The 16315-nt window shown below is 39.8% G+C and overlaps 1 protein-coding gene across 1 annotated transcript in view; it reads right to left on the reverse strand.

Moving 5' to 3' along the window:
• LOC144469972 (uncharacterized) overlaps positions 1-16315 on the reverse strand; it is a 169971-nt gene that overhangs the window by 23072 nt on the left and 130584 nt on the right. The window contains exons 3-8 of the mRNA XM_078180724.1: positions 15330-15391; positions 13722-13757; positions 12387-12422; positions 7003-7076; positions 4840-4924; positions 2418-2642 (exon numbers count right to left, since the gene is read on the reverse strand). Coding sequence (XP_078036850.1) covers positions 2418-2642; positions 4840-4924; positions 7003-7076; positions 12387-12422; positions 13722-13757; positions 15330-15391 — 518 coding nt within the window. The remainder of the gene's footprint in view (positions 1-2417; positions 2643-4839; positions 4925-7002; positions 7077-12386; positions 12423-13721; positions 13758-15329; positions 15392-16315) is intronic.

Consider the following 16315-nt stretch of genomic DNA (forward strand, 5'->3'; position numbering starts at 1 on the left):
GATAACTTTTATACCGCTTGGAATGGTTATTATATTCCCGAAAGTGTCTGGATACTAATGATAGCCGCCGCGAAATCGATTTCACGGAAGTACGTTTATGAGAAGGTGTTAACCGTAAAGAATCTCTCGAAAATTTTTCTTTATAGATCCATAAAAGTGTCGGCTTTGGTACAAGTACGAAAAGGACATTATTAACATGGAAACGCTTTTAAGGAAATTTTAAAAGCGTTCCCAGCGAACGCAGTCTTTCTCAGATCGACACCGAGAATATCTGGTGAATTAACGAGCCTCCGCTGGATATTAATTTTAATAGAGATCAGTAGAAATTCACTTTTGCAATTTTAACAATTTTATAAATTTTATAATTAAAAAATTCTTATAATCGTCTGCTCAATTTTGCTATCGATAAAAATCAATGATTCGCTCAATTTTGCTATCGATAAATTCATTAAAATCTCGTGAAAAAAATTCTCAGCTTTCATTCGACATTTTACAATAAATTGCGAACACTGCAAACGGTGAACGATCAAATACTTTTTAGCGGCAATGTAAAAGCAGCTCATGCTTATACATATTCGTTCACACAGGTTCAAGCCGTTTGGAAGTGAACATGCAGAAAAGACAGGGCCGTGCAATTTCCTTGAACATCCGTTTACAATTATTAAACATCGTGACGGATAATCATACTTTACATAACCATACCGAATTATGTGAACTATTTCGCGTTAAATTATCTCGCTGTAATTCTGTAAAAATAATAATCGTAAAATAATAATCGATATAAAAACGATAAAAAAACGATCTCACAGGTGTGAATGCAATCAACGCATCTTTTTCTTATCAGACAGAATTAAATGAAGATGTCTACCGACATCTGTCTACCACTGTGGGAGACATAATGAACGGTATAATTGCAAATCTCGCTTCTATCCCGCGTTGTTATAAATATCAGAATAAATTCCCATAACTTTGCATAAATTCATAGAAATTCGCGTAAATTCGTAGGAATTCGCACAAATTCATTGAAATTCAAATAAACTCGTGGTAGCCAATATTATTAGAAAATAATAATTCAGACGCGGTCAGAAGCATCCCCGAAATAAAAATAAAAATTTAGAAAACTAAAAAATACAATAATTTCAAAGAGAAGTATTTTTGAAAAATAGCGTTTTTTTGACAAAAGTCTTGACGTCATATTTGAAATATTTGGCAAATAAAAATCTGTAGAAAATTTCCAAACTATTTAAATATAATTCTAACTGTTTAAATGTAATTATTCTTTAGATCGTAGAAAAAATTCTTATTGTCTTCGGTTACCGGTAGCAGGTAACAGGAAGCTCGTTCCCCGTCCCTGAACTGACAGCATCGATCTTTAAAACGAAAGGGGAAGATTGCCCTTTTAAATAGGAAAGTTTCAAAGCTCGCGGCACGGCCCTGAAGAGGCAGGTAGAGAAGAGTGAAAAACGATACGTGGAAAATACTAAAATCGTAAAACAAGAGAGGGTGCTGGAGAAGTATAGATCTTCGAGGGGCGTACATAGGCGGACCTCTCTCGATTTCCGCTTGCACGATAATAGTCGAAAGCTCCTTCTACGTACGCGCTCTTCGATTCGGCAGGCGGACGATACTCGAACGTAGGATTTCCAATTTTGCAAAATTCCCGAGAGCTTTACTCTGGCGCTAATTAGGTGCACAAATCAAACGTCGATAATGCGGTGGGATGGAGAATTAAATTGTGAAATAGGAATGATTCTGTAGACAAAATTTCCATTTAAATTTCTATTCAAGCTTTACTCTATGAATTTAACTATTTAAAGTTCTATTGAAAAATCTATTATAATTTGAAATCCCTTTTTATACGTCTATCAAAAATTGATTAGATTTTAAAATTTCTACTTAAACTTCCATTAAAAATCTATTGCTCTTTAAGATTTCTAATTTTTATTAAAAATCATGAAACAAGATTCACTGTCAAGTGCTGTTTTATAATAAAAAATTAGGGTAAGAATTTTTGGAACCTGTGACACCCTAATCAACGCCAGATTATGGTTGCAGATAGCAGAATTTTATGCAAAAATCGTCCGATCGGTAATAAAAATAAATAAACTATTCAGTGATAGAAATGAATAAACCAATGGATAATAAGATTGAAAAAATGACTCGGTAATAAATATTAATAAAATAGCACGTAGTAAAAATGAGTAAACTAGTTGGCAATAAATATTAATAAAAAAGAGTGAACTACTCAGTGATAGAAGCGAATAAACGAATCGGTGATAAAACCAAGAAAAAAGGTAATAATTATTTCCACCGCGAACGCATGAAATCACTGCGAACGTCTGCGAAATGAGATCGAGGACCCGGTGCCTCCATTGTTAATACCGTCGGGATCGATCGTGAATGAATTTGGTACGGACGATTTCGGGTTTTCCGACGGCGGTTTTCACGCGAACAGCATTTGATTCGGGCGAACGTGTCTCTCTTCCCCCGTCGAAAGAGAATCCTCGGGAATCGAACGCTTGCGGAATCGATGAGGAGGAAAGGAGAAGGAGCAGAGGAGGGGGCTCCCAAAGAGCAGGCGCACTTACTTTCAGTTGTATGATGGTCTGCGCTGAGATATTATGCCCTTGCTCCTGAAGTCCCTAGAAGTAGGTCAACACTACGGGTAAAAAACCAAAATCGCTACCAGACGAGACAACGTAGGGGTGTACAAATTGAAAAAAAAGGGGGGGCGGGGTGGTTTGGTGGGGTGGGTTGGTCGGCGGGGGTTTGATCTAGGCGTTTTACTGGGAGAACCTAAAAAGAAAAATAAAAACGGACACAATCTTTCACAGGGGGGGTTATTCTCTCGTTTCTCATCGCTCTTCCGAATCCAAGGCATGCCCAGAGATATACCTAAATACTGTAACTTAAAGTAAGTACCATTACCAACCAAAAACCAAGGATAAAACAAAGTGCGACGATTAACAACTTCGAATCGAAAACACAGAGAGTAGTCGCTCCGAGATTATGCAGAGCATGGGGTTTCAGCCACGGCTACGGCCCGGCGGAGAACTTGTTCGTCTTTGTGCTCGTACCGAGCATTGTTTAATCTGTATATTTGGACACGGTATTGCTTCAAGGCACTTTAACGCTTTAAGATCAAGTCGAAGCCGCGTTGTGTAATTTGCGGTGTTTTTTTAAACATTTAGCGCACCTTGATAAGGTGGTTTTCCAAAAATTAAATTCATACAAATACAAAATAAAAATTAACTTTCTACACAGCAGTCTGATATTTTCATACCTTTTCAAACATTAACAAAATCCATCACGAAATTAACAAGAGGGTTAAATTAAAGTACCCCCTTGAATTAATATTTCTTTTTCTTAAAAATCCTCGATCGCGACCACGATCTTGCTAAAAGGCGCATCGAAGCATTAAAACTGTCGCTCTTTTCGCCCCAGGAAAAACATGTCAGAATTCGAACAACTTCCCCGCCCGCCAGGAACGTCTATTGGCACACCGGCTGCGGCACAGTTCGAGCGCGTAACGAAGCGTTTTTCGTAGAAGCAGAGCGTCGCCGCACTTTTGAACGAACGAGAACGTTACACCGAAAGCACCGTATGTACGAGCCAACGACTAGAAACAGGATTTGCGTCTAGGAATAGTAAATGTACTTTCGACGGTCGTGGAAGGGACTTGTGCATGTGTGTGTGTCTGTGTCTGTGTGTGTGTTCGTGCCAGGGCTCGAGAACCGCCGCGGAGAACTTTTATTCAGAACAACTGTTGCGAAGAACTTACGAAGAACTTCGGGAGATGTTCTGCTCAAGAATAACTGTTGCGACGAACCTTTCCTCTGAATAATAGTTGCCGAAGAACTTTTATTCTGAACAACTGTTGTGAAGAACCTCGGAGAACTTTTATTCTGAATAACAGCTATTGAAGTACTTTTATTCAGAATAAGAGCTATTGAAGTATTTTTATTCTGAATAAGAGCTATTGAAGTACTTTTATTCTGAATAACAGCTATTGAATTACTTTTATTCTGAATAAGAACTATTGAAGTACTTTTATTCAGAATAACAGCTATTGAAGTACTTTTATTCAGAATAACAGCTATTGAAGTACTTTTACTCTGAATAACAGCTAGTGAAGTACTTTTATTCTGAATAACAGCTATTGAAGTACTTTTATTCTGAATAACAGCTATTGAAGTACTTTTATACTGAATAACAGCTATTGAAGTACTTTTATTCTGAATAATTGCAAAGAACTTTCGACGAACTTTTCTTCTGAATGACATCTGTTCCGAACAACTGTCTCAAAGAATCTTAAAATCGTACAAACCATAAACCCTACTATTTTATCATCGCATTAATAATGTACCATTTGCAGAATCTGCTTTCCCGATCTATTCGCAAGATATACTCAAGATACCACTGGCAACTTTTTCCAAACCTAGTCTCTCCATAAAACGGTTATCCAGAGTAACAGCGCCCGGCAACAATTCTCCAGCAGAGTGCATTGGGTTACGGTGCGAGACAGTTATTTTCGGCAGCGTTTCACAAGCCCTGGGCACAAACGGGAAAACAAAATATGGTCTGCCGAGGAGGCTACTGGTTTTGCGAGTGGATCAGAGAGAAGGAAGGGAGGGAGGGAGAGAGAGCGAACGGGAGGGGACCGAAGAAGGGGTACCCCGTAGGACGGGCACGGCGTGGAGCAGGAAGAGGACGTTGGCGACGTGTGTGCGGAGGAAGGACGGTGAACGTGTGGAGGAGATAGCGGGAGCAACGACGACGAGGACAGATTTTTCTGAGCTACAACACAAGCCGGTGTTGCCTTCGGAAGAGGCCGGTTACCTTCAGGGCGACGATTTCCGCATAGCCGAGCGTCCCGCCGCGGAGTGTCGTCACCGACCTCTTTAACCCTAATCCCTGTGCATTGACCCGTAGGCGAAAAGATGATTTATATTGTTAATCTGCATCGTTCGTGGATCGATACGTCGTCGAGAGTGAGAGAGAGAACAAAACATTATATTAAACCTTGCGCGCAGCGTGGCTATCAAGAATCCGTACGACTACGCTGATCCCACCTGCAGCGGGGGGATCAACGTTGCTAACCACTGACGTTTGATACAGTGGCGAATCTATTCTACGCGGCCGACGAAACGTCTCCGACTGCGGCTGCTTGCACAAATTATTGAGAACCCGCGAAAATTAATGTCTCTGCCTATCTAAACCGAATTTTAAGAGTATGGATTTTTATAGCACCAGAAATTGTATCATCGATACAGAATTTATTTCGTCTTAATGGAAAATATTTTGTGGCAATATAAAATATTTTGTAGCAATGTAAACTGTTCTGTTACAATATAAAATATTTTCTTGTGACATAATATATGTTCTTGTGATGGAAAATATTTTTTCGTAACACAATATATTCTATTGCAGTACAAAAGATTTTATTGCAAAATAAGATACGGTGAAAACACAAAATATTTTTGAGAAAAGCAACCCTAATTGCTGCAGCTTGCGTCTGACTATAGCAATTTGAGTACGACCATTGCAATTTGACTATTATAATTTGAACACGGCCATTATAATTTGGACACGGCCATCAGAATTCGAGCATGGCCATTATAATCCGAGCACGACTATTATAATTTGTGCATCCGCAGCCGTGTCACCGTAAAGCCAGGTACTTTCTCCGAGGATTCGGAGCTCAGGTACAAAATCTTCTTAATCGCCACGTAGCAAATCATCAGGGGGCAGTCCAATGCGAGGCATTGTTCGGTGTTTCAAGATCGAGAACGTGACTTCGGCTTCTTGCGGACACGTACTATGTATATAAAGTCGTTGGCAATAGTGGGATTAGCATAACGCCGATAAAATGCTCCGAGTCTCTCTCTAGTCAAGCACAATGACGGTGAACGTTCGTTGTCGCCAAGAGCGAAGCCATTGTTCTCGATCGTTTCACGAGCAAACGAGAAACATCGGTAATCATCGAGTAAATGATTGTTCAAGTTATCTGGCGTACGTTCACTTAATGGCAATGGATCGAAACGTGATTACGATCGATAAATATTCTATATTACTATTATATGTGAGGTCGAATAAAATTATTTGAAGTTAATACTTCTCAGCCTTAATCTTGCAATTTGATATTTTCATTGTGTAATATTTGATTTTTGTTTCTGATTAAGTGTTATAGAAAATTATTGCGACACGTGTAATAGCGAAATTATTGACTAATTAAAATAATTGAATAAGTCGATATTTTTCGGTCGAATCACGTTTTGATAGTGTACGTATATATATGTACATATATTTATAGAAAAGAGCGTGGGGCAGGTATAATCATCATCTTTTTTTATTCATCAAACGCATCGTTTTATCAACCGCTTTTCTATGGTTTTTCTTCGCAGCCATTTCTGTGCTTGGACCAGGGTTGGATAAATATTAATCCAACTAAAATATATAGATAATATTAATTCATGATAATTAAGTGTCCTACAGAAGCTAGAAGATCATCATTTGTTATTCCAAAATGAAAAATGATGTGAGAACTAGAACGAGAATTGAAATGACAATTGAAATGCCAAATAAAATGAAGAATGAAACGAAAAATAAAGTGGAAAGTGAAACGAAAAATAAAGTGACAAATATTTCCACACGAGCACGAAAACAATAGACAACAATTGCTGCTCAAATAAATACCTTTTTTCAAGAACCAGCACATTAAACAAATAGTTGGAAAATACCTGTTGGAAATGAAAAATACAACTGCAACTCTAAACAGAGATATTTTCTATTTAAATTGGGCGACCAATAAAATCGAATGAAAAATTACTTACATCAGCATTTCTCATATGGACCGCGGGACTATGATCGCGACGGATCGTCGAATAAAATTGAAACGATAAAACGATGCGTTCTCGTGTTACGTACGCTGAACTGCAGCGGGGGAAAAAAAAATCCGCTCCTCTCGCGCCGTATCAGTCTCGTTAGATAGCGTAGTTAGATACCTTTACTGCGGAAAAAACGTCAAAGCCCGGGCTCCCGAGGTCCCCCTTCTGGCCTTTCTCTCCTTTCTGGCCCTGGAACAGCAAAAGAAAAAAAGAACGGAACGTCGTCGTTGTGTTTGATAGAAAAATAATGGCGGGCCGCGCGCGCGCGCGCGCTGCAACGCCGGAAACAAACCGGGGTCTCGTCCGGCGCCCACCGTGGGCACTTTCATAGATCCCCGGAACAAGATAGAAACTTTTATGTACTGTACTGCGGGGAACGGTTAAACGTTATTTTACAAGTGAAACAAGAGCACCGGCGAACAACGGCGGAATTTTATTTTATTTTCGCAAGTGTCCTCGATCGCGCGAGCGCGCACCGCCTCTTATATCGCTCGACGAGTTTTCTCCCTCTGATCGCGTTCCGAAAATGAGAGACGGTACTAGGCAACTTGCGCGATCCGAGCCGAGCAAAATGGTGTCTTAAACGGCTGATGGCAAATACGTGCTTTATTTTCGATCGGGCGTTCATTTCTCGAACGCGACGCGTTTTATTTGCTCGTGAAATGTTTTATTCAAATGTTTTATACCTGCTATTCGACAAGCATCGAAAATATTTGCGCCACGGCTCGGGGTATTTTGTTTGTATTTTTATAAATTTGGGATATTTCAGTACTATATTTACATAGAATTGCGTCCGCTATATTCAATTCTATAGGTTTTCTTTCGTTTTTCTATTTGGTCGCAATTTTTAATATACCGTGAAGCCACGAAGCGGTACTTCTTAGAGGTATTCTAGAATGGAATCCTGAAGAATTCGATTCTTATTGCATTTATTTAAACGCTATTTTCTATTTTCTCGTCACTGTCGCAAACATATTCTCATAATTTCTGTTTCACTTTAACTATTTCCATTTTTAATTTATGTTGCTATTACGGCTCGTTCAGTTCGGTAAAATCAACGTAACTCGTAACACGTGAAATAAAGTAATACGATTTAAACGTTGCGAAGTGAGTCAGGAAAATTAACAGCGACGAAACAAGCGTAAAACCATCCCGGAAACTTTCGCCGCGGACATTTTGAGGAACGTACGAGACCTGACAACCGTGACCGGTATCTGTTTTAATAAAGTTCAACATTTTTTACGCTCGCAGTATAGCAGTAATATTTTCGGTAGAAATTAGTGGCGCGGCCCGGATTCTAAATGGCGACCGCATGTATCTCTGAAATGCGGCGCGCGCCGTGTGCTGCTTTAAAATAATAATCTCTGTGCATTGTAGCTCTCGTACGGCGAGCACAACAGCCCGCAAAAACTTTGTTTTTCTTGAATGGACGTTCCGCGAGACCCGCGAGCATAACCTGGCATGGACCAACAATAAGATATACTTCGCGAGCATGCCAGACGTTCTCGACAGATGTCCATTTTCTGTGTGGAATGGAACGAAGTTTGTATTAAGAGAAGCTGGAGATCGATTTTCCAAACTTTCTATTCTATTTTACCAATTTTCGAGTGCTCCGGTTTCCGGGATATTTCAATTTAATATTTCATTTCGCAAATGTTCTGATTTTCAAATTTTTTCATCTCTCCATTATAGAGATATCAAAAAATAATTAAGCTTTCTAAGGGATATTTCATTAATTATTCTCGATTATATTTTATTATATTTGTATTCTGTGATCAGTGACGCGGTTTTGCGCCATCCGTCCCTCGAACAGTAAACTAAAGCCTTAAGCCATAATTCCGCAATGGTCACAACGGAAACTAATAATATTAACCTAATATTTTATGGTTTCTTGAAACGGTCGCTTCGGACTATGCACTTGAAACAATCGATCGGCCTCCGAAAGAGGCGAAGACATAGCAATCGAAAAACGTCGTTTCCATTCCACAAATCGAGTGTATAAATAATTATTTAATAAATTACGGATCTCTACGCGGAACAATTTGTTTATACACCGATCGCAAGACGTTCGACCCCAAAATATTATAGACAACTGTCGAGCAATATTTAAAATAAAACTCGTATCAGCTCGTAAAGGGTTACGAAAAATGATAGCAAATTTAGGAATTGTTTCACGCAAAAATGACAACGGATAGTAAACTTACTGTACCGCGAACGAAGCTACCGAACGCCACTTCATAAAAATTGAAATATGTGGAGCTACAGTGGCTCTTGGCAGCGAAAATATGGCGCATTCTGTAGGTAATGAATCACTCCGTACAATGCTATAAGAAAAACACACCGACGGCTACCAATAACACCTCGTACGGTACTTGCACTACACCGCAATAATTCGTCGATTTCTCTTAAAAAAATCAACCATTAAAAAACTTATTACTACGTCTGTATAATAAATCATATTAATATCTTAGTATGTCTAATAAAATATATTAACGTATCAAAGCATAGAAAATAATTTCTAAATATACTATAGTAAAACCACCCCTATCGAGTTAAAATAAAACCAAAAACTGCGAAGTCGATTATCCTTGTCCACGTAATAAAACATATTAATATCTTAGTATGTCTAATAAAATATATTAACGTATCAAAGCATACAAAATAATTTCCAAATATAATAATATAAATCTATAAATTCTGTGAGATGTTAAGATTACTACTCCATGAAAAAGCCACCCCTAACGAGTTAAAATAAAACGAAAAACTGCAAAGTCTATTATCGTCCACAAAATTCTGCGAGCCAATAGAAATCGTATACCACGAAACATCGCGATTTCCGATCCGAGGGTACGTTCGAGCGTAAAGAGGAAACGGCGAAACGCGTCCGCGCTGGAGTCCACAGTTTCTCCGTTCCGCGGCTGGGAATCACGAGGTGCTGTATCGTCTGCCGCGCGCGTAACAGAATAATAAAAGCGTCTGTTCAATTCGCGAAATCCAAAGTGCAGTTTCATTTCTCCCGGTTAGCATCGGTCGGAATTACGCTCGCGCACGCACACACCCGCTTCGCAACCGCGTGGAACGCGCGCTTCGACGCTCGTGTTACACCGGTTACAACGGCGTGTAGTTGCAAAGTATTTACCCGTTCGTGCGGCCACATTCGCGGGGACGGTACACGCGTTCGGGCGCGCGGGTCACGACCGTCTGTTCTGCGTTCCGTGTATCCGACCGACAATCTGTGTATTTTCTCGACAGAAACGCTACGTACTTCCCGTAGCGAGAAACCGCCGGCATTATATTTATGGCTGATACCGGGGAACGACGTTGCCCGTGTCTCTGCCCATTCCGCGGTATCGCGCCCTCCGCGTATCCCCGCGACTCCTTGATCGAGTTTTATTTCGCCGCGACGCGGAGTCGAACCCCGATTTATATCGCGGATCCAGACGCGAAATTCTCCTGCCCCGCGAATCTCCATACTGTATTAGAAAGGACGAGGCGTTTCTTTGCTATATATACTTCGCGGATTTCTCTATGCATCGCGGGGCGAGTAATTTAATCCTGCGAGACCCTCTTTATATTTTCAGTGAGATTTCCATTTTCTATTAGTTTCAACGCCTTTTTTAAAATATTTTGTACTATTTCTAATGTTATCTACTGTTTCTAATATTCTATATTATTATCAATATTTTATCTTCAATCACGTCGTTTTATTTAATTTCATTACATTTATCGATTAACTCAATCGTCGATTTTCAGAGGTTAATGATTTTAATCGATTACGTTTACGTCGGTCTTTTAATCAAATTATAAATTTTAACTGGGAAGAGAAGATACGATTAGGATTCTCAATAATTTTAAGAACGAATCTCCTCTACCCCAATTGTCCATTTTTCTCCGCAAACCGAGGGACAATTAGCGAGAGTTTTACTCTCCCACGTCGCGTAACAGCGTCTCGCATTAGCGCTCCCGATTTTCCCAATTTGTTTGTCTATTAATCCACCGTGTGCGCAAGGCAATGTTTTTAAGCTCTGCCCGTGGGTCGTGTATGCGCACGGCGCGCGAACACACAAAACGTCGGTTTCGCGTCACGGTATTTACGTTCCCGTTGCATGAATGGACGTTGAACGGGTGTACGGGATACATAAAACAAGCCGCGCGCACGTCATAAAAACGTAGCGGAGCGCAAACAAAAACCGTGGCGAGCGATAAGTTTCCCTCTCTCTCGCTTTTTTATTTTTTTTCTTTTTTTTTCGCCCGTTGTGTTTCGATTCCCAGGGAAAACGGGGTTAAACGTGGATTACACGGAGCCGGCACTCCCACCGACCGCCGCTCCGCTCGGCGAAATAACTCGCGGCTATTAATTACGCGGGGGCTCGATGCGAACCAATAGGGAAGTCGTCGGCGAGGAACGAAACGATTGTCGCCGGGATCCGGCGAATGACAAATAACTTATTAAGTCGACGCGAGACGCTGTTATCTTGCGACCTGAAGAATTACCTGCTACTTTCCCCTGCGTACGGATTTTTAACAGAAAATTTAATTGCAATGCATTTTCACCGGGAAATTTGATTATAATTCATTTTCAGTATGAAATTTGATTTTAATGAATTTTTACTATGAAATTTAATTCTAATGAATTTTTACTATGGAATTTAATTCTAATGAATTTTTACTACGAAATTTGATTCTAATGAATTTTCACTATGAAATTTAATTCTAATGAATTTTTACTACGAAATTTGATTCTAATGAATTTTTACTATGAAATTTAATTCTAATGAATTTTTACTATGGAATTTAATTCTAATGAATTTTTACTACGGAATTCAATCCATCTGAATTTTTATTTTATTGTTAGAGAACGTTAGAAAATCTCGAAATTTACAGATAAATACTTGTAAAATATCACACGTTCAAAGAAACTTAATTAAACGAATAAAAATCACTATGAAACCCGAAAGATGGGAATTTTTCAAAAGTTCCGTCTAGAATACCTGCTCAAGCGGGGTCCGCGTTTTAATGGCTTCAAAAAGAATCCGATTTCGTGACGTAGTTTATTTTAAGTACGTGCGCGGAAAAAAAAATTGCAATTTCGAAATATTATACGCGAATTCGGAGAGCTAGCTATTCCGCAGGCTTTAGCGCGAAGTGCCTCTCGTGTACCTACTTTATAACGGCACCTGAAGCTTCAACCCTTTAAAGCACAATATTTCTGAAAACGTTCTCGCACGGTTGCGCGATCTCTGGAGGGCTGACCCAAAATTATATAAATAGGGCGAATTACGGAATTTTTAAAGCCGCGAACTCTGGCGATCTATTTTTCTATCTTCGAGCGATATACAGGGGTTGTGAATAATTCTTCGGTAAATATAGTACTGAATTAAAATTTTAAATCGATTGGAAAATTTTCGGCAAAACACCATGAATAGAATTTAAATCCCCGATTTATTTGTATATTTAACTACCGAATATTTTCGCGAAATAATCAACGAGTTAACTCACCGTTGCACCCTTTGGTCCGTCCATCCCGATGGGTCCCTGAAAAAAGACACTAGTCAGTTCGCGTGCTTCGCTGTCGTCTGCCAAGGCGAGAGAAAGTGAAAAATCGAAAAGGCTGCGAATCGCCTTTGAAAAAAAAAAAAACAAAAAATGATTCCACGTGAACGTAATGTGTACGCACTCGTGTCGAATATGTGTCTATGCAACAGGTAAAAGTGTAATCGGGTATCACGGTAAATATCGAGCTGCTTCCAAATATAATTCCCTCAATGAACGTACATTATTTACGCAAAAAAAAACCAAAACAGTTAAAACGTGAGATAAGTCAGTATTTTTTAAATAAAAGAGGGATTATTCTCAAAATTGATGTATTATATTTATTATATTTAATATTTTACAGACTTTTTAATCCTTAACTGGTAAACGTGGCACTTCGACACTGCACTTTTATCATATTTCTAATATTATTAAAATATTCTAATATTGGATCAACATATATATATTTGCAATTTTTTATATAAAATCGTTACTAAGCCAAGGATTATATACCATTCGGCTTCGTAAAAATTATTACATCCGACATTTTTCCTAGAATCATTATACTGGCTAGTTTCGCAAGAATCATTCAGCCTGACATTTTCGTAAAAATCGTTCTGAGAATCGTTCTCGTGAAAAAATCGTTCGATCCGTCAGAATCGCGACTAAAATCAGATCCGATTCGGTCTCGTAAAAATCGTAGCGGGCGCTGTTCTAAAAATCACTGCACCAGTCAAGGATTAACAAACAGTCTGGACCGTATTTGGAGGCGGAAGCTCGAGGCCCACGGTTCGACGATCGGCGTGTATACAAATGCACGCGGGTGTCTGTAATAGAGATACAGGTATAACAGGTGTGTGAGAGAGAGAGTGAGAGAGAGAGAGAGAGAGAGAGAGCATTGCCCGAGTATCCCGGAAAAAAGCACAGTTCGTAGTTGCTGAAAACAGTCATGAAAAAACGAAAACAACAACAACTAAAAAAAAAAAAAAATAAACGAGAGGACCGCAAAAAGTGTGAAAGGAGAGAAGAAAGAGACAGAAAGAAAACGAGAGATAGAGAACAGCTGTAAAACAATGAAAATAGAGCTACGGTTGTACGCGGCAAACGAACGATTTAGTAGGTGTTATGTACGAATGAGACAGACATCGAGTGGATGGTTCATCGAAACAGAAAGGTGTGGAGAAAAGTGAGAGAACGATGTATATATATTGTACATATATATATATATATATATAGAAGAGAACAGTGTAGCCAACAGTACAGACAGATAAAGGACTGGAATGAAAATAAAAAATAATATACCGGAAAACCGCTCTTGCCCGCCAACCCGGCCACGCCCTGCAAGAAGGGGTATACAAAATTAAAAAATCAGTTACACCGAAACGGGTTAGGTACTCTGAGGATCATGCGAAAGCGATGCTGCAACTAGAAGCGACAATATCCGGTTGTCCGTCCGCGGGTACGTGCCGCCGCGTTCATTAATCGCAGCAATTAGACAGACTCGTGGCAATCGTTGATCAATCGTCCGTTGTACAGTCGCCGCGAGAAGCGACCAATCTTCCAACGAGATAATCTTTTTCAAATTCCACCAAATATCTGTTCTCGACGCGCTGGAGTAATAATTAACTTGCTAACAAAGTGTCTTAAAATAATGGAAATTTGCTAAAATACTTCCTAGACTGACTGAAGCGCAGAAATTAAAATTAGGTAATATATACTGCAATTGTAACTAAATAATCTCAAATAAAAATTCTCCATATTAATTACAAGGCATAAACGCTGTATAGACAATTATTTCTCTTCTCTTAATTATTTCAATGACTCGAATTTAATGCGACAGTATTTTTTAACCCTTGCAATATTATTTTTTAACCTTCGCAATATTATTTTTTAACTCTTGCATTATTATTTTTTAACCCTCGATATTTGATTGAATTTTGGAAAAGTTGTCTCGCTCGACGTACTTTCTGGGACGATTGTATAATGCAAGCTGGTAAGTACGACGTTCCGCCGCAGGTCGAATCCCCCGCGTTTGTTCGAGTGTTCCTCCGACGATCGGATGGCGGCCGCGACGAAACCATGAATTGCTCGGGCCTAGTTGAAGTGGACATTTGCCAAGAACAACAGCCGCGAATTTACACAACGACGCGCGGCGCTCCGATGACACTGTTTACGGTTTTGTTGCATCGCGAGCATGTACTCCCGAGGCATTGGCAAATCGGAGATGTTCTTCGACCGCTTGCATTTCAACAATACAGCTTCGTAATTATGGCGTTCTTTATAATAACAATCGAATTCATCATCGAAAGATGCCGGTCATTTTGTAGCCATTTTTACTGTAACGTTTTGTTATAATATTATAACGTTATATTTAATTGTATTGTAACGTTGTATTTAATTATATTGTAACGTTATATTTAATTATATTGTAACGTTATATTTAATTATATTGTAACGTTATATTTAATTATATTATAACTCTATCTTGTTATACCATAAAATCATACTTATTGTACTATAACGTTATATTAGTATATCACAACGTTACCCCATTACATTGTAACATATCAAATTCTAAAAGCCAGAATATTTGCATTTATTTCCTGAGAATTTAAATCCTTTTTTTCACCAATTTTTGTTTGTCACAGAGGTTTTTCTGGTCACTAGCAAAATTTGTTGACCATATCGTACGCATCTCATGGCGAACGAGCATCCGACCATAAACGGGCACGCGTGCACGCGCGACGTGTCAGCCCGCGAATTATCGCGAAGACTCGTTAAATGCGGCATGCATGAAAACTGCACTCTAAAATACGAGAACGTTACAAATACGTGTACAAGCGTATCGGGTGCGCAAAAGGGAGGAAGGATTGCTGTGCTTTGTTCGCTGAAAAAAGCGCATCTACTCACCTGGGGGCCCATGTCTCCTTTCTTTCCCTTCTTTCCCCTCTTGCCTCGCTCCCCGGGCGGACCTGCGACCGAAACAAAAACGATCATTATTATCCTAATGCTCTCGTGATACCTGCGCGCAACTACCTCCTTCTTTCTCTCAACGTTCGAGAACCTTCGCAATTATCCCGGCAGGTAGTTTGGCAAATTTAAGCATCGCTACCGTTTAAACTGTATTTTTAATAATATTCGGCTCGAAAATATCTCGACATCGCTTTAACATAAGACATAAGACGTTTTTAAGACGTTTTCAAGACGTCCATTTCAAGACGCAAGATTTTCAGATGTAAAAATAAACGTCCAGTGCTTATTGTGCACGATCACGTGATTGCAGGTTTTACCGGCACGCGAGCATAACGCGCGAGGGATTCCGTGGCAAACGAGCGAAATGAAATTAAGTTAAATTGACACGCGACGCGACGAAGCGCGGAAGAACGTGGTCCGGCAACGCGACACCATCGAAACAGAAATTGAACCGATTTTACCCGTCGACGGGCTCGGTCGTTCAACGTCAAAGATATTTCGTGAAAATCGACGTAAGCGGGCGCGGGGGTTGGGGGGGGGGGGTTATGGAACAGGAAATCGATTAGCCACCGGGCGACACACACGAATTTCGCGGGAGTGCCCGCTTTGATCGCCGCGTTTGCGTATATATTAACAAGGTTTGTAATAAAAGCATTGAACCTCGCCGTGACGCCGGCGACATCGACGCTGGAAAAAAAATGCTTTCCGAACGCTTTTAACGGTTTCGAGCGATCCCGCCGTTTTTGCCGCGGTTCGCCAGCCGGGATTAACCGGCCGGTTCATCTTCCCGCGGATGCGGCCCGACGCCGACCGAACACGTTGTTTGAACAAACGTGATTTTTATATGGTTATCGGGCTCGTTAAGCTAAACGGTCGCCGTTTATTCCGCCGCCGCTGCACACGTCGTTATTATTTGTTATTGC

This window comes from Augochlora pura, chromosome 5 (genome assembly GCF_028453695.1).
Source record: "Augochlora pura isolate Apur16 chromosome 5, APUR_v2.2.1, whole genome shotgun sequence".
In the NCBI taxonomy this organism is placed as follows: Eukaryota; Metazoa; Arthropoda; class Insecta; order Hymenoptera; family Halictidae; genus Augochlora; species Augochlora pura.